The 18,887-nt window shown below is 41.7% G+C and overlaps 1 protein-coding gene across 7 annotated transcripts in view; it reads right to left on the bottom strand.

The window, feature by feature from the left end:
• Positions 1-18,887, bottom strand: part of TJP1 (tight junction protein 1) — a 314,963-nt gene that overhangs the window by 73,272 nt on the left and 222,804 nt on the right. For all 7 annotated transcript variants that reach the window (XM_049906006.1, XM_049906007.1, XM_049906010.1 and 4 more), the window contains 3 exons: positions 13,224-13,280; positions 10,954-11,078; positions 10,129-10,231 (listed from right to left, as the gene is read on the bottom strand). In XM_049906006.1, coding sequence (XP_049761963.1) covers positions 10,129-10,231; positions 10,954-11,078; positions 13,224-13,280 — 285 coding nt within the window. The remainder of the gene's footprint in view (positions 1-10,128; positions 10,232-10,953; positions 11,079-13,223; positions 13,281-18,887) is intronic.

Genomic DNA, 18,887 nt, shown 5'->3' with positions numbered 1-18,887 from the left:
GTGCTCTGTCTTCTGTTGAGAGCTCTGTGAAGTTGCCTCCCTGCACTCCTTGTCTGCTGAGGTCCAAGATGGTGAATCCAGGTGACAGTGACTTGGTATCTCTCTGGCCAAGAGACTGTGGCCCATTGGAAAGTGGTGGAGGCCTTGCACAGGGAAGAAGGGTCGGGGGTGGGAAAGCATGTATCCCTGGTTACAGAGTGTTCTGTTTCCTGTTGGGAACTCTGTGAAGTTGCCTTCCCATAGTCCCTGTCTGCGTCCCTTGGTGGCTGAAGTCCAAGATGGCGAATCCATGCCACATTAGCTGGTAGAGGACCTTTACTCTGTAGCTCTCCTTGTTTTGTGTCAGTTTCTTATTCCATTTGGTGCTTGATCAAGTTCTTTATTCCTTCGTTTGGTGCTTAGGGTTCCAGGGTTGACGTTTATGCCTGTTTTACTTAGTGTTTTGAGTCTCTGCTGCATGGTGCTTCTGTCTACACTGCCACGTTGACTCCGCCTCTCTGCTTTCTTAATAAACAGATTTGGTTAGGCAGCTACTTGGAAAGAGTGGGCCTAATAAAGTGCTTATTTAATTCAGGAAGATCTTTAAGATGTAATAATCACAAGCGTAAAGGGAAAGTAGTAACTATTGCTGGTTTGAATAATGCCATCAAAAATACTGTAGATGCTACCAAAGCCACAGCAACCCTTCAAGCCCAACTTGATTCCTTAAAGATTTCAGAATCTGTCAGTATCAACATCCACAATTGCCATGCCAGGCCTCTGATAGAAATGTATTGTACCTTCACACTAACATTCAACTTAGTATGCTGACGTTCATTAACTCAGCTACACTTCATCGACACATGTTGCTTTTACTCTACCTCCACAATTTTTAATTTCCGCTCCAAGCTCAAATCCCTTCTTCTGGCATCCGTTCCTCAATGATTCTGGCCAACTGGCTCAGTTATTTCCTTCATCTTCTCTAAGTTTAAGATCTGCGTGTACAACCATCCACTTCTGACACCTGAATCTACTGAAACTTTCCCCTGTCTATCTTATTTCTGATTCCTCCGTCTTCTCCTATTCTCTCAGTCCATTAATTCCCTCCTGGTTTCACTTGCCTTCCTCCAAATAAATATTGGGGCATGAGAGGCTGTGCTCCCATGTTTAAATGACTTTCTAGAATTTCTCAACTGTCTGCCAAGACAAACTCCAGTCCTGTATTATCTTCATGTTCAGACCACTGCATTTCCACACTCTGTCAATAAAAAAATCAGCTGCTGTCAAGTCACTTCCAACTTATGGTGACTTCACGTGTGTAAGAGTAACTCTATGCTGCACAGTTTCCAACAGCTGATGTCAGAAGATTGCCAGGTCTTTTTTCCAAGGCACTTCTGGATAGACTTGAACCTCCAGCCTTTCAGTAAGCAGCAGAGTGCATTAACTATTTGCAGCACCCAGTGACTCCACTTCGACAATTAGGTCATCTATAAATTTGTTTTACTCGACAGAATTCTTATTTTTTGTTTAGCAATCTTTTTCATCCACCTCTTGTTGCTTATTTATGGAATCTGCTAATGCAGGTATTCCAAAAACTATTCTCTAAAATCCTAATCACTTGTCCTGGTTTATGGAGATCACAGCTACTTCACTCCCCCTCTACTCTTAATTTTTTTTCAGTATCTCATTTATTTGGTTCTCCTTCCTCTGTTCTCAAAGATCGAACAGATCTCTTACTCTACGAACCAAACCCTTCCATTTGTGCTCTTATTCTCATCCCTATTCACCTTCAAGATCTTTCTTCAATTACTATGCCCCAAATTGCTTGCAACTTTAATCTCTCCTTATCTACCTGAGTAGATACTTACCCAAGCTTCCCAAGTTCCTCCTTTCCAACTAAAATAATTAAGTCAGAGAAAAAACCATCCTTTGACTTGTACCAAATCCTCCTCCTACATACTGGACCAAATATGCACTACAGGTGGTCCCTGGGTTACAAGTTTCTGACTTATGTACAACCCGTATTAGGAACCAGCTCCCATAAAGCTTATTATATAAAAAATTTGAGGAACGTATAATGGTTTGTGATGAAAAACAGGTGCTACTTTGTAACGCATTATCAAAACATTATTACTGTATTACTATGTTAAAAATGTTTTAGTGTTATCTGCAAGTGCTTAATGTTTTTATGCAAAGAAAGGTACGCTATATACTATGTACCATGACAAACATTTGACTGATGTTAAATACGAACCATACCTAAATGTTTCAACTTACATACGAATATGACTTAAACACAAACTTAGGAATGGAACTCATTCATAATCCAATGGCTGCCTGTATTTCAAATACAATATAGATTTTGAACCTACTTCTTATTAATATCTATGGGAAAAAGTATGGTGTAAGAATACAACTTTCTTGGATGCCTTAACAATGTGGGGTATATGTGCTTAAAATTTTGCATGGAAAAATAAACAAAAAGGTTCCATATTTCCAAGGAATGGAGGGCTTCAAAAGTTGGAGGTATATGTGAAGCTCACAACCTTAGATACGGGACAAAAAAAACAATTTACCTAAGGTGCTCACTTTGGAGTGTGCAGAGATCCATCTGAAAAACACTATGAATAATAATGGTAATGCCCTGGATCGGCAGCGATAGCAAGAAAGCTGCTAAAGCGTATTCCAACGCACAAAAACCAACACAACTGGTCATCCTATAGAAGTTGGCAATTTGCTTCTTTCAATACTACAATCTTATATTATAAAAACTATTTAAAAATTTTATCATCTACTAGCCGGTCTGTATTATCTGCCATTGAAAAATGACATTACAGTTATAAAAATGGGATTACAATGAAGTTGTGAAAACAACCTCACCATAGGTAAACAAAATAAAAGATGTCCGTCCCTCGGAACAACGCAGTAACCACATACTGAGTATCTGCAATATGAGCAACGCTCAGCCCAGCACTGTGGAGATAAGCCGTGTGGCATGGCCGCCTACACATGGCCAGAGGGCAACTGTTGAGTGCCCTTTCTCAGGCAACACTTTGTCTAGCTCTCACCAGTTATCAAGAGGTCAAACTCAAACGCACCAGCATCCCCTCACTGCACCACTATCCTTTTTATTGGGTCCACCGTGGTTCTGAGTTCCTGCTGGAAGGGAGAAAGGTTCTCAGTGAACACGGCATGATAGATCACCTATCAACCCAGCCTCTTCCTACTGCTTTGTACACCTGAGCCCGACGCAATGCCTCAACTAGTGCCTTAATCAGTCCTTTCAGAAGCTAAAACCGAAAACCAAGCTCATTGCTGTCAAGTTGATTCCGATTAATAGTGACCCTATAGGAGAGAGAATTGCACCACAGGGTTCCAAGGAGTGGCTGGTGGAACCGAACCTCCAACCTTTTGGTTGAGAGAGAGAGACAGAGAGAGGAGCTGTAATACGGAAGACAGCGAGAGATGGTGGTACAGCCGTATCAAGAGCAACAGTGGTGCAAGACAGCTGCGGTGGGTCTTGCCAACCCGGAAAGCTAAGAGCCGTGCACTTGCCCGAGAAGGTCTCCAGCAGGTCCTGGTGGCAGAGGGCAAGAAGAAGCTGTCCTGATCAAGAATCTTCGTCCTGAGTCGTCCCTGTTACTTCCAAGTTGATCGCGATCCGAAGTAGTACCCTATTACTTCCCTAATAAACCACTTAACTCTAAGTACAGTCTGTGAGTACTATGAGACGTTGCAGCAAATTACTGAACCCAAAGACAGAAAGGAGAGTACTGAGGGGAGGGGGAATAGTTGATATTGGAGGTGATGGAGTGGTACAGCAGTCTGGAAAAGTTGGTCATTTGGGACATCTTTAGCTTCTGCCTTATAGGAAATAGCTTTGAGCCGATCTTTACAAAAGAAATTATATGTTTAGTTGGTGGCAGAATGGTGAAATTTGCTGCAATGGCCCAGAATCACCGGAATATGTGGTTTGGGAAAAAAGGGGAATAAACAAGGCAATAAGAAACCTTTGGTTTCTAGATGGGATAAAAAACATCCATGGATTGAAGCAGCTGTTACGCTGCTATCAGTTACCCGAGACAAAAGTTTCCACAGGAAGGAGGAGTGGCGAATCTAACTCCTGCGGGATTGGCTAACAGATGCATAAGGAAATGCAGAGTGACAAGGGGAGGCTGAGTCACACAATTCCTTGGTTGCTGTTATCAGTAATACTTGCAATAACAAGGAAAAAGAACATAGGGGCAGACTGTAGTACTGAACCAAGCTCAGATCCGGTCTGGCTGGAGTTTCATCACGAGTCTCAGGGCTGACCTAGAAAGGAAAAATCATGTCTGGGGCAGCAGGGAGTACGCCCACAACCACTGGTCATCGAGAAGGTAGTACGGAAAGGGAAGAAACTATTGAAACCAGAGGGTACAGTGTAAAGGGGTTGCTTCAACTTGTAGACTTGTATCGTCAGCTGCCTGAAGAACTGTCACTAAAATAGACTGTGAAAGCGACTAATTTAGGAGCTGTATCTTTAGTTTTGAGTGCCGCAGAATGGAAGAGTACATTTAAGTTGATGCAAGACCAACAACTCACTACGGAACAGTCATGAATGATGTTACAAGATCTAGTTACACAGCAGGTTAACCTGGAGGAGACAGCCGGCCCGGCAGACCGGATGAGATCTGCAGTGGAGAACCGGTTTACCCCGAGACGGGGAAACTGCCCCTCCCTCTCTAAATTGCCAACTGAACGCTCCAGAGGGAGCCGCTGATGTGCTGCTTACGCCAGCCATGCTGGACTGGCTTTACGGCGATCAGGGCAGGCATTCAATGAGTATGCCTCATACAAGTCATGGTAACCCACTGCCATCAAGTCGATCCTGACTCATAGCGATGCTACAGGACAGGGTAGAACTGCCCTATAGGGTTTCCAAGAAGTACCTGGTGAATTCAAACTGCCAACCTTTTGGTCAGTAGCTGTTGCTCTTAACCACTACACCATCATGGTTTCCACAAGTCATGGCAGATACAGTAGTAACCAAGGGAAGCCCTTCTACACGGGCACCCCATGTAACCTTGCTACAGCGGAACAACACAACAATACAAGAAACCTTGTTTGATTTGGTGGCACAGCTTGCCAGTATAGGTCTTACAGATGCAAGAAACGTAAGGATGATTCATAGGAGAAGGGGAAGAGACAACGGGGAAAGAACTTACCTAGGCAGGATGAAAATTTTTAAATGGTACTGAGAAATGGGATGAGTATAGCAGACATTGATGGAGTTGAGACAAAGGTTCTAATGCAGCACTACAGGAGGCTGGGTGGACCAACGGAAACTCCTACTGGTCCCCCATTGTTAAGGAGAACTAAACAAGTCCATTCTATTCACCCCAGTCAGAAGGAATTTAATGATGGGAAGTCCCACCTGGGACCATCTGAAGCAGAAGCTCAGCTAGTCTATCAAGATAAGGGCTGACAGAGAGCTAGGGTCTTCTGGTCCAGCCCTTAGAAGGGGACTCGAGGCCACATGCACATGTGTGGGTGAAATGCCCTGGAGGTGGGGAAGAGACATTCTTGGGACTCCTGGGGGCCTAAGGTTAGACCAGGGGAACATGGGAATTTAACGGTTGAAAGGACTAAGGTAAAAGTTTGGATGAGAACTGACAGATTTAAACAACTTATATGGAAGTAGTTGCATCTCCCTTACCTGAATGTATTACTGGTATGGATATTATGTCTATTAGGGGAACACTCCCTCTACCTGATATTGTAAAACTGAAGGCCTGGGAGTCTGCCCTTAGGCCAGTATTGATTGGACATGCTAAATGGGAACCATTAGAACTGCCCAAACCCACTCTGGCTGTTAATTTGAAACAGCATAACATACCTAGCGGACAAAAGATTATTGCTTTGATTAAAGAAATGCATAACAGCCCTGTAAGGCCCATGAAAAAGCAGATGGCTCATGGAGGCTGAAAGCAGACTACTGAGGCCTAAATAAAGTAGTGCCCCTGTGGCTTCAGCTGGTCCAGATATTGTATCAATGCTGCAGAAAATACTGCAGGCTTAAGGAGACGGGCACTCAGTAACTGATCTTGCAAAGGTCTTTTTCTCAATCCCAGTCTCGGAAAGAGTCAACCACAGTTTGCTTTCACATGGGAAGGATCCCAATTTACTTTCACTGTATTGTTACAGAGTTACTTGAATTCGCCAGTTACTGTCATAATTTGGTTAGAGGAGACTTGGTGCAGATTTCAAGTGTAATGATACATTACATTGATGATATTATGTTAATATCAAACAGTGAAGAAAAGGCAAGGGCTGATTTGAATACAGTGGTGGCCCACACGACCAACAGAGGCTGGTTAGTAAGTACAGCAAAAATCAAGAGCCCTTACCAAATGGTGAAATTCTTAGGAATAACTTGGGCAGGAGCCACCCATGACATTCACAGGCAACCAAGAATAAGTTGCTATCGCAACCTACCCCCAAGACTAAGCAGGAGGCCCAACATTTGGTTGGTCTACTTGGATCTTGGAGAACACATATTCCACATCTGGGAATATTGCTGGCTCCCATCCATAAAACCACTTGGAAGAAAACCGCATTCGAATGTGGTCCAGAGCAACAGCAAGCTATGTCTGAGTTACAGAAAGCAGTCTCAACTCTCCCTGCCTTTAGGGCCTTACAATCCACATTCAGACATGACTCTGGAGGCATCTGCCACATGTGCTTATGCAGACTACAGTTTATGGCAAAAACCTGAGACCACCACTCTGTGGTGATCATTGGGATTCTGCATTAGAAGTTTCTAAGTTATACAGAATGATACATGCCTACTGTTGGGCGTTGATTAAGACTGCCTCAATGACGGAAGGATATAAAATCATCATGAGACCTGAAATACGTATCTTAAGTAATGTCCTTAATAAGGAAGGCAGTGCCCAAAACAGTTCTATAATAAAATGGAAATGGTTCATACAAGAACAAGCTACTGGGGTAATACAGGGAGGCAGCCATCGTATCCACAAGCAGGTAGCCTCCTTTCCCGTAAGTCCTACCCTGAAACCACCTGAGGAGCTGCCAGAGCCCACTGCTCCGTAGACAGCGCCCTGCGAAGAACTTTCTGCTAACCAGCAGAAGGCTGCCTGGTTCACAGATGGCAGTTCCAGGGTACATGAACAACATCTGATGTGGAAAGCTGCTGCGTTAAGACCAACACATGGAAAAAACCCTGATTAAAGGGGGTAAGAACAGGTCAGCTAAATAGGCTGAACTGCATGCCGTCTTCCTAACCGCGATGGAAGAACGGTGCAATGTTGAGAGCCCATATATTTGGATTTTTACCAACTGCCTGGCTATGTGGTCAGGCAAATGGGCGATGGAAAACTGGGCTATTAAGGAGACACCCGTGTGGGGCATGGACCTATGGAAAGCACCCTGGGAATTTAGAGGGCGCATTACAGTAGGACATGTCAATGTCCACAAGAAGAACCCCCTTCCTGGATCATAAGGCAATTGGAATCAGCAAGTGGACCTGCTGGAATGCTCACCTGAGGTGGCCAATTAGGTCCATGAAATGAGCAGACACGGGGTGCTACAGCAATGTGGAGATGGGCTGAATCTAGACATATTCCTCTTGCACCCTTTGAGGCACAAAATGCCAGTATGGACTGCTCTGCCCACCAGCCAGAAAGACACAGATTGCAGAAGGCTATGGGGCAAATTCCCCAGTGGGGAGGCCCTGACATAGCTGGCAAGTTGATTATATTGGACCAATGATGCTGGTGGCACAAGGTGGCTACAAATGGGTCCTCACAGGAATAGATACTTTCTCTGGACTGGGCTTTGCACAGCCTGTGACAGATGCAAATGCCACCAACACCATTAAAGGATTAGAACAAAAGATACTATACCAACTTGGGCCAGTGAGTTATATTTCATCAGACCACAGCCCACACGGCACAGCAATGGGCCAAGAAGCACCACTGTTATATGGACATACCATGTTGCATACCATCCTCAAAGTAATGGCTTAACAGAGAAATGAACGGGCAACTGAAACATTTGTTATCTAAAATGTAGAGAGATGAAGGCATGAAGAGCTGGCTAACACGCCTTCATGAGTGTGTGCTCACACTCAACATGAGAGGGGCAAAGGAAAGATCACCACTGGACAGAATCTTATACTTCTCTGGGGGTCCTGAGGAAGAGGGTGTGGGGAAGGATGATGGTATCACTGTACAGTTCTTCCCCAAGTAACCTAAAATTGCTTTTTTCCTGCCAGATGCTGCGATCCCCGTGCCAGGGATGCAGCTGTGGGCACCAGAAGCAGGGGTAATCCCTAAGCAAGAGACTGTAACTATACCACTGAACCTGTATGCCAGAATTCTCAAGGGCTTGATGGCACAGATTGTACCTTACCCTCATCTGGCAAAACTAGGGCTAACAGTGAATACTGTAGTATTGCCTAGTGGTGGAGACAGCCCACCAGTATTGCACCTATGTAATCCTACCCAACATGAATGGGAGTAGACTATGGGGGAAGCACTTGCTAGACTGGTCTTGCAACCAGCAATCTGGACCAACACAGTGGCTAAACCTGATTTCCCTTCCCAAGGTGGAAAAGTTTGGGTTAAAAAAAAAAAAAAAAAAGGCAAATGGAAGGAAGGAGAAATAATAGCAGAAGGTAAAGGAATGAATAAATGGGTCATACAGTGGTGGAAATCTAACATTAAGTTAATACCTCAAGAGAGACTCACAGCAAGGAAATAATTTTCCCTCAGTTAAATTTTACCAGAAGCAAGAGAGGGTGAAGCCTAGATGACTTTTGGGGAACCTAATTAGATCAGATGGATACCTGGCAGCAGACCTGAATGGCTGGTGCACCGGAATAACCATATCCTGACGACTCTTTGCCCTACTGAAGGACTAATTGTTAATAACTGTTTTGGACTAGTAAAATGATTGGGAGGAGAAAATTAATTCTGCAAATATGAAAAGGCCAATGGCTAAAAGAGCCAGGAGGTAGCCTGCAGTGCAGTGAATTACTTAATTTGGTTCTTCTAGTCATTTTTAGAGTCATAGTCTTTCTAACTCCCACTAAGTGACTGGGTAGGACTATGCAAATGAGGTGCTTGTGGCCCACCAAGGAGATTGGACAGTTTGCTAAATAATGTAAACAAGGTGCATGGTACCCTTATGGGGGTGGAGCCATGCAAATAACTTGTACAGAACTCTAACAAGGATTGGTCAGTTCTGCCGCACCACTGGGCTTAAAGGGAAACATGGACACAGAGAGAAATGAACTGTTGTGTGGAAGACAGCGGGAGATGGTGGTACAACAGTAGCGAGAGACGGTGGTGCCAGCTGGCTGCAGTAGGGCTTGCCAATTCACTGAGCTAAGAGTTGTACACTTGCTTGAGAAGGCCCCCAGTAGGGCATAGCAGCAGTAAGACCTCAGCAGAGCCCAGCAGCAGCGGACAAGAAAAACCTGTCCTAATCACGGAACTACATCCTAAGTTGTTCCTCTTACTTCCAAGTTGATCCTGATCCCAAGTTGTAGTCTGTTACTTCCCTAACAAACCACTTAACTAACTGGAAGTACAGTTTGTGAGTTCTGTAAGATACTGCAGCCATTAGTGGATTCAAAGATGGGAGGGAAAGTAGTTGATATTGGAGATGACGGAGTGGTACTGCAGTCTGGAAAAGCTGGACATTTGGGACATCTTTAACCCCCACCGCATAGGAACCAGCTTTGTGCTATCCTGATAAAAGAAATTATTTGTTCACCCATTTAAGAAATAACAGAAAATAGCGCTGTTTATTTTAAACTGATGACATGCCAAGATCTAGTCTAACTTAAGTACTTAAAAAAGAAAGAAATGGTGAGCCATAAAGATGTAGCCATTCTGCTGCTCCTGTTTCTTTTTCAGGGGAAATAATCTTGGTACCAGAACTTCTGGGAAACACACACATCCACGACAAAACACGACCCCAGCATCAGAAGAAACTATCACCCGCAAACAACTGGCCATGGAACTACCGTTCTAGTTCTTCACTTAAATAACGAGGAAGGATAAATTCAAACTCCAGAAATACGACAAACAGTAACGTTGGTACTCTCACATTACTAAATTAAAGGTAAAAGATACTTACAATTTTTGCATTTTTCCCACTTTTCCTTAATTGCTGAACAGCAAAAGCATGTTCAACATTGTCCATTGAAACGCCATTAACCATCGCTACGCGATCATTTTCCCTAGGGAAGAAACAGCCACCAAAATAAGGTATTACATTTGTGAAGGTATTTTCAAAATGGATACTTCCAAAAAATATTTTTATTATTAAATAGGAAATATCTAATTATGATCTACTTGTCTTCAGATCAATGACAACATAATGTGCCTTTACATTATGTTATCATTGATCTGAAGTAACTAACCATAGGTCATTAATTGTTTTTAACTATTAACATGATGTTTCTCTAAAGGACTGAACAGGTACCACAATGAATTAAATCATCTGGGGTAGTGCAACTACAGGACATTAAATGACATTAAGTCGTACAGTGGGAAGTAGACATTATTCTTTCAATTATCTTCCAACCCTAATGATTACAGTCTTATTTTTTGCTAGTGTATCTTTTGCCTCTCTTATCTTGCTAATCTCCTTATGGAACAAAAAGAGCAAGACAGGGTGAAAGGCTCCTGAAAGCCAGACTAAGTAAAACTGAGAAACAAGTTTTCTTTTCACTATTTTTACACTTACCTTCTATTTACGGCAAGTGATACTAACTTTCCACTTACGACAGTGATGAAGTTTACTTCTTAAATAGCCATAAATGTATGTTAATTTAAGGAAAGCCATTACATAAATTATGGCATAAGCGATAGGCGGATACGGCAAAATCATTAACATGATGCTAATGTTAGGATATGAACACTGTTTGTAACAGGCTCCCAAGAGAAGAAACATGCTTACTGTAACTGGCCTTCAGCTGGTCCTCCTTTCAGCACATCTGAAATTACTATTGAGGTTTCCCCACTCTGAAAATGAGGATTATCTCTTCCACCAGATATTGCAATTCCAAATCCAAATCCAGGCGCCTAAAGCAATAATTACAGTCAAAGGTTGGTATTAAGGGCAACAATACTTGCTCTTTATTTCATAGTCTACCATCGAGAATAGTTAAGATATAAAAATTATACTCTTATTCCATCTATGATCCAAACACTCACTTGTATAGTTACATACCAGAAGTACTTATTTTTGTAGTGCTTTTTTTTTTTTTTGCATGCTCTAATATATGAAATTAAATCTAATAAATTAATAAATTAAATTAGGCGCTTGTTCAAGCAGAACAAGAGATACAGCACGGTCAGGAAAGGTGTGCGTCAGGGTTGTATCCCTGCACCATACTTATTCAATTCATATGCTGAGCAAATACGCCCAGAAGCTGGACTAAATAAAGAAAAACATGGGCAAAGTTTATTAAGAAAATGTTCTACATCCCACTTTGGTGCATGGCATCAAAGCTTGCGAGCGGCCAGCTAAGTAAGATACATTAATTGGTCCCATCCCACTTGGAGCAAAGAAGAACGAAGAAAACCAAAGACACAAGGAAAATATTAGCCAAAGGACTAAAGGACCACATGAACCAGACTCTACCAGCCTGAGACCAGAACAACTAGACAGTACCCAGCTACCAACCAACGACCACCCTGACAGGGAACACAACAGAGAATCCAGGAAGAGCAGGAGAAAAGTGTAAAAGAGACTCAAATTCAAGTAAAAAGACCAGACTTAATGACCTGACAGAGAATGGAGGAATCCCTGAAACTACAGCCCCCAGGCGCACTGTTAACCCAGAACTGAAGCCATCTCCGAAGCCCACTTTCAGATAAATGATTAGACAGGACTGCAAAACAAAAAATAATACATGTGGGGGATGTGCCTCTTAGTTCAATTATATATACGAGACCAAATGGGTGGCTCCTGTCCAAAAGCAGGATGAGAAAGCAGGAAAAGGACTGGAACTGGCTGAACTGACCTAAAAAACCAGGGTGGAAAGGAGGAGTGGGCTGTCACATTGTGGGGAGTGCAACTAATGTCACAAAACAGTATGTATATACATTTTTGAATGAGAAATTAAGAGAAAAAAGAACACGGTATCAGGATTGGAGGAAGACTCATTATCAACCTACAATATGCAGACGATACAACCTTGCATGCTGAAAGTGAAGAGGACTTAAAGCACATACTGACGAAGATCAAAGACTACAGCCTCCAGTATGGACTGACTGCACCTCAACATAAAGAAAACAAAAATCCTCCCAGCGGACCAATAAGCAACATCATGATAAACGGAGAAAATACTGAAGTTGTCAAGGATTTCATTTTACTTGGATCCACAACCAATGCCCACAGAAGCAACAGTGAAGAAATCAAACGATGTATTGCACTGGGCAAATGTGCTGCAAAAGACTTCTTCAAAGTGTTGAAAAGCAAAGATGTAAGCAAAGATGTCACTTAGAGGACTAAGGTGCGCCTGACCCAAGCCATGGTGTTTTCAATTGCCTCATATGCATGTGAAAGCTGGACAAGGAATAAGGAAGACCGAAGAACTGACGTCTTTGAATTACGGTGGTGGCGAAGAATATTGAATATACCATGGACTGCCAGAAGAATGAAAAAATCTGTCTTGGAAGTGACGACAGTGAGACTTGGTCTCACATACTTTGGACATGTTATCAGGTGGGACCATTTGCTGGAGAGGGACATTATGCTTGGTAGAGTGGAGGGTCAGCGAAAAAGAGGAAGACTCTCAACAAGATGGACTGACACAACATTGCAACAGTGGGCTCAAGGAGAACAAAGATTGTGAGGATGGCTCAGGACCGGGCAATGTTTCGTTCTATTTTACACAGGGTCGCTATGAGTCGGAACAGACTAGATGACACCTAACAAAAACAATAACAACTAAGTATTTTATCTGATTGCTCAAATTTTTAAAAATAAATCATGTAGTTTCTTAACTCAGAAATAAAAACAGAATAAGATTACATAAATAACAACTAAAAAGGCTATATGAAAAAGTAATCATGCTCACGTTTGACCTTAGAGAATTTAAACAAAGGAATACAGAAATGTTTTTCCCTTTTCTTCTGACTTCCTGACATCTGGCTTTCCTCTATTGTTTTAAAAAGCTGCCAGTATCCTGAGTTATACACAGATTATTTACTGCAACTTACCCTGTGAAGCGTCACTGTGTGTTGTTCCCATATAGCTGTTTCCTCCATTGCTGTATTCTGATAAAGGAAAAGAAAAGCAAATCATTTATCTTTTAATACTTATAATACCTTTAATAAAGTCAATGAGAACATCCAGCAAGCAGTTCAGCACACAAAAATACCAAAATTCATATGTTAACGTTAGAGATACTCTGCAAGAAGCTTAATAATTATGGAAAGTTTTTTGTTTGCTTTTGTTTTTGTTGTAAGAGACAGGAAACTACATACAGGAACTTCCTTTGTTTTTAACTTAATTTGGACAGATGCCTCTCCGTATTCATTTCATGCCAGCTGAAATCCTGCAAAATTTGGTATTCAGGCTAATTCTTCAGCTTTATACTTAAAAATTACATCGAAGAGCATAAAAGCTGGGACAGTATTATTTTAAAATATCTAATGGTATATTAAAATTTTTAAATTTTTAAATAATTCCTGTATAAAGGGAAGAAAAGTCAAGTACCTGTGAACTCAGCAGTTGTAAACATACATGTTAGAAACAGAAAAGACCATTCGACAGGTTTAGTCAGTGGTGGCTGCAGTATCAAAAGTTGAACACTATGCTCCCCTAGTTACCTTCTCAAACTGCATTTATAACCCTAAGAGTAAAATACCTTTTCTAGTACAGTAACAGAAGAGCTCTGGTGGTGCAATGATTAAGTGCTCAGCTGCAAACCAAAAGGCCAGTGGTTTGAACCCACCAGCCACTCTGCAGGAGAAAGATGTGGCAGTCTGCCTCCATCAAGATTGACAGTCTTTAAACCTTAAAGGACAGTTCTACTTGTCCCACAGGGTCTCTATGAGTTGGAATCAACTGGACAGCAATGGGTTTTGGTATAGTGCTGTGTGGCACATGCACACACACACACACGAAACAAAAAAAGACAAATACAACAACCAAAAAAAAAAACCCAAGAATCATCATAAAATAAAAGCAATACTGGTCCTACTTAAACCATAATATAGTTCAGGTTTACCTCCTGCCATGAACCTCTCAGTAAAAAGGAAGATAACTTACTATCTAAGGGATGAGCACTGTCTTAGTCTTCTAGTGCTGCTATAACAGAAATACCACAAGTAGATGGCTTTAACAAAGAGAAGTTTATTTTCTCACAGAAAAGTAGGCTAAAAGTCCCAATTGAGGGTGTCAGCTCCAGGGGAAGGCTTTCTCTCTCTGTAGGCCTTCTCATCAATCTTCCCCCAGACTAGAGCTTCTCTGCACAGGGACCCTGTGTCCAAAGGACACGCTCTGCTCCTGGTACTGCTTTCTTGGTGGTATGAGGTCCCCAACTCTTCTGCTTGCTTCCCTTTCATCTCTTTTAAGATAAAAGGTGGTGCAGGCCACATCCCAGGGTAACTCCCTTCACACTGTATCAGTGATGTAACCTTAGTAAGGGTGTTACAATCCCACCCTACTCCTCTTTAACACAAAATTACCCAGACCCCCAATGCCATCGAGTCGACTCTGACTCACAGAGTAGAACTGCCCCATAGAGTTTCCATAAAATTACAATCACAAAATAAAGGACAACCCCACAATATTAAGAATCATGGCCCAGCCAAACTGATACACACATTTTTTGCTGGGGGGCGGGGGGGGGGACCAAATTCAGTCCATGACAAGCCCTAAAGAATTTTAAATAAATAAATCTCTTATAAAATGTGGTTGAATTAACTGCTCTTGGAAGCTTGAAGTAATTCAGTCACTCTTAATGTTACCATTTTATGGAATTAGGGTTCCTAAAAATATATGGTTTACAAACAAATTAAAAAAAAAGATTTTTCAGAGTTAACAAAAAGTAGGGTGGTAGAGAAGAACGCCAGGCATATGACATTCTCAGAACGCCGCCAATTACTGCTGTGAAGTGCCTGTTTCACAAGTGAGATCTGTGTTGGGGCATACACTGCTGTTATCAGCATCCTGAGAAATGCCCACCAAGGTGCCACGGGCCCATTTCTCCTTTCCCACGGAACTTTAATCCAAGATTAATGCCACTTTAGAAAATGAATCCCTATAAAGAAAGCCTGCTTCTCTAAATTCAAAGCAACTAGATTAACTCTCCTGCCACATGAGCAAGAGAAAGGATCCCTCTGTTCACTCCCAGAGATAAGAACTGCCAACCTTACCAGTTTTGTTTCAATCTTCAAATCAAATGCAGCAAAGCTTCCCTATAAGGAGGCTTCTGCTTATAAACAAAGTTGTTTTATTTTTTAATAAGAACTGACCAGGATTAAAGTATTTTAAAAATTTCTCCATCCATGTGATGACATGAATAATCCCATTAAACATCTAGAGTCCCACTAAAATATACATGATAAAAATATCTACGATAATTGCTTGCCTGTCCAACCTCAGCAGTCATTAAGAATGAGAATTGCTTGCACAGGTCTAAGCTCATCTTTTCTTGATCTACTTCTGTAACCAGTAACACTGCCTCACTGACTTTTTAATCCTTTTCCATCAGCCCTAACTGAAAGAGCTGTTAACAGTCACTTACTCTCCTTGAGAACACTTTTTGGTACGAAACGGTTTATCATTCTCCTTATAATGTTAAAGGTCCCTGATTGGCACAAACGGTTTGTGCCGACTAGCAACCTAAAGGTTGGCAGTTCAAACTCACCCAGCGGCACCATGGAAGAAAGGCCTGGCAATCTGCTTCCATAAAGGTTACAGTCAAGAAAACCATATGGAACAGTTCTACTCTGATAACCATAAGTTGGGACTGACTCAATGGCAAGAGGTTTTTTTGTTTTGTTTTATATGGTGTTAACGACCACACAGTTCAACAATTTGCAAAAGAATATTAATCAAATAGGACAATTCATTTCATGCTGAGGGGAAAAAACAGGTTCTAGAACAGCTTGTACATTGTCATCCTGCTGTTGTTGGGTGCTGTCAAGTTGACGCCAACTCTGCTCACGTGACAGAGCAGAACTGCCTCACAGGGTTTTCCTGGCTGTAATCTTCATGGGGGAATATCGCCAGGTCTTCCTCCCATGAAAGGCTGAGTGGGTTCAAACTGCCAACCTTCTGGTTAGCAGCTGAGCGTTTAACCATTGAGCCAGCAGGGCTTTTTTACCACATGAGTAGACTGCACAAATGAAAAGACTGTGGCTGACATTTTTTCATCAAGTGGTTTATTTTTTTTGCTTTCTTTTCTCCATTCCCAATCAGAATAAACTGCCAACATATTTTAAATCACATTAATCAAATTCCATTCCTACTTGAAATTTCAGGTATATATTTTTAACTCAGCTTGAAGAAAATCAACTATTTTAAAAGACTATTTTATATTTTGAATTTGTACAGGTATTTATCCTACTGTAAGGGATCTATACATACGGGCTTAACATACAAGCCGTAGCAGTAGTGTAATATGAGAGATATTTTGTTTGCACAAGAGTAAAAAAAATACTAAAACATAATTGTTCTCAGCATTCCAAGTCAACATCAATATGATTCTCCTTTGCTCAGAAAAGGGCACATCTCAGGAAACTCAATGGTTTCCCCAAAGAGGGAAACAGCTTGATTTATCTGAAAGTGATCTATATACAGTATGAAACACTAAAAAAAGGAGGGCTACTTAGGCTCTCAACTGCTTACTAAGTCAACGTAATTCATAATATAAATGTGTTATTATGCCTTACCACTCCTTTTTTTGTTTTGTTTTAAACAGAGTAATGTATTCCTAGTTTATAAATCATGGGCCACGCCATTTCTCTCCACTCTCCGGCCTTTGGTTTCAGTGATAATAGCAAAATTCTATTACTGGTTGCTTATATGACCAGGCAGTCCTTACAAGGCGTTCTGGACGGATGGAGGGATGAATGGGCAGATAGATATGTGATAATACAAATACAGTAAGATGATAACGGTACAATCTTAGTAGTTGGGATGATACAGGTATCGAGTATAAAATTCTTTCAGACTTTGCTCTATGTTTGAAAATTATCACAAGAAAATGTTGAGGGTGGGGAAACTACCGTGCTTCTAATAGCAAATCACTCAGAAACTGAAGCTAAAATTGACGTAAAACATTTTTAGTACCAGTAAATTTATTAAACACTATTTTCATCACCACTACATAAAGAAAAAAATGTTCATTAATGACTGAGAATTGTGATGCTTTAGAGAAAGGGGGAGAAAAGCGGAAACCCTTCTTTGGACAAATGACCTCTGGGGTGGAGAAATGCAAACTAGGGTGGAAGGAATCTTACTTTTTACTGTGAGTCATTTTGTATTGTTTTATCCTGTTTATCTATTACCTACTCAAATAAATAACTTTTAAAACCTAATATCTTAATTCGGAATCAATTCGATGGCAACAGGTTTGAGTTTTTTGATTTTTAACATCCTAATTGTAGACTTCCTTGTCATTTCTCTCTCTTCAAAAAACAAAAAGAAAGAAAGGAGGCAGAGTGCACAATATGCCTAACGTGCACACAGACACTCCGCTGAGTGCACAGCTTACCGTCAAGGCGTTCAGGCCTGTGGGGACCAAGGAAAACGTGTCCTATTCCTCTCCACAGGATGCCAGCACTATCATTTCCTAGTCAACGCTGAAAGATGCTGTTAGAAAATGAGCTGGACCAACAACAGTGAGACCAGAACCCAAACCTGCCATGAACTACTTATGTGACCTCAGTTTTCCTCACCTGTTTAACACTAGGCAACTGAATAAAATAATCTCAAGTAAAAAGTCCTTTCCTGCTCCCAAACTGTTAGACTTTATAATTCCCATGAACAGGCTCCAAATTCAGTAAAGAGGAGAACACCGCAGGAGTACGCCTGAGTGCAGTTCGCGGGGGATGGGTACATCCTGCGCACAATTCTAAAGTCAGCACCAACTGACTAGAATCACAATCTCTAAAGAAGCAAAAAGCTGCATTTCAGAATCTGCCAAGAGTTTGTTTGGTTTCTTTGTTCTATGCTCCAGCTGGCAAAGACACTACACAGATCACCAACTCTGGAGGGCTTCCTGCCAAAATTTCAGATCCCGATTGTAGGCAGTTTCACCATCCTTTAGGCCTGATTACAGGTCATATAGGGGAAGACAGGAAGACACAAGAACTGGCAAGACAGGATGAGCCCAGAATTGGGTGATGACCAAACACAAAATGTGATAAATAAAAGTCAGTGCTCTCCAAATAATCGGAAATTTTAACTCCTGAGCATTATCTATATACACAGCCAGCTAAACAACACCAACCTTACAGCTGTAATTTCAAAAACAATCCATTCATTTATTCACTCAAAACACATTTAACAGATATACCAGGAGACCAGAGTAAAAACAAGACAAGCTCCTCCTATGGGCTTCACAAGGAGCTACACCACTAAGTGTTGTTAGGTGCTGTCAAGTTGATTTTGACTCACAGTGACCTCACGTGCCAGAGTAGAACCTCCCCCAAAGGCTTTTCTAGGCTGTCACCTTTACAGGAACAGATCGCCAGGTCTTTCTCCTGTGGAGTCTGCTAGATAAATGGCGTATAAAAGGTGTTAGGGAGGATGGATGTCTGTTGTGAAGACGAGAGACCAGATTCCCTGAGAGAGCGATGTTGAAGGACAGCCAGGAAAAAGTGGGGAAGATGCCCCAGGAAAAGAGACAGTATGTAAGCCAAGGCTGT

Source organism: Elephas maximus, chromosome 13 (assembly GCF_024166365.1).
Source record: "Elephas maximus indicus isolate mEleMax1 chromosome 13, mEleMax1 primary haplotype, whole genome shotgun sequence".
NCBI classification, from domain to species: domain Eukaryota; kingdom Metazoa; phylum Chordata; class Mammalia; order Proboscidea; family Elephantidae; genus Elephas; species Elephas maximus.
Note: the sequence above shows the minus strand (reverse complement) of the source record. Positions and strands in the feature narration are given on the sequence as shown.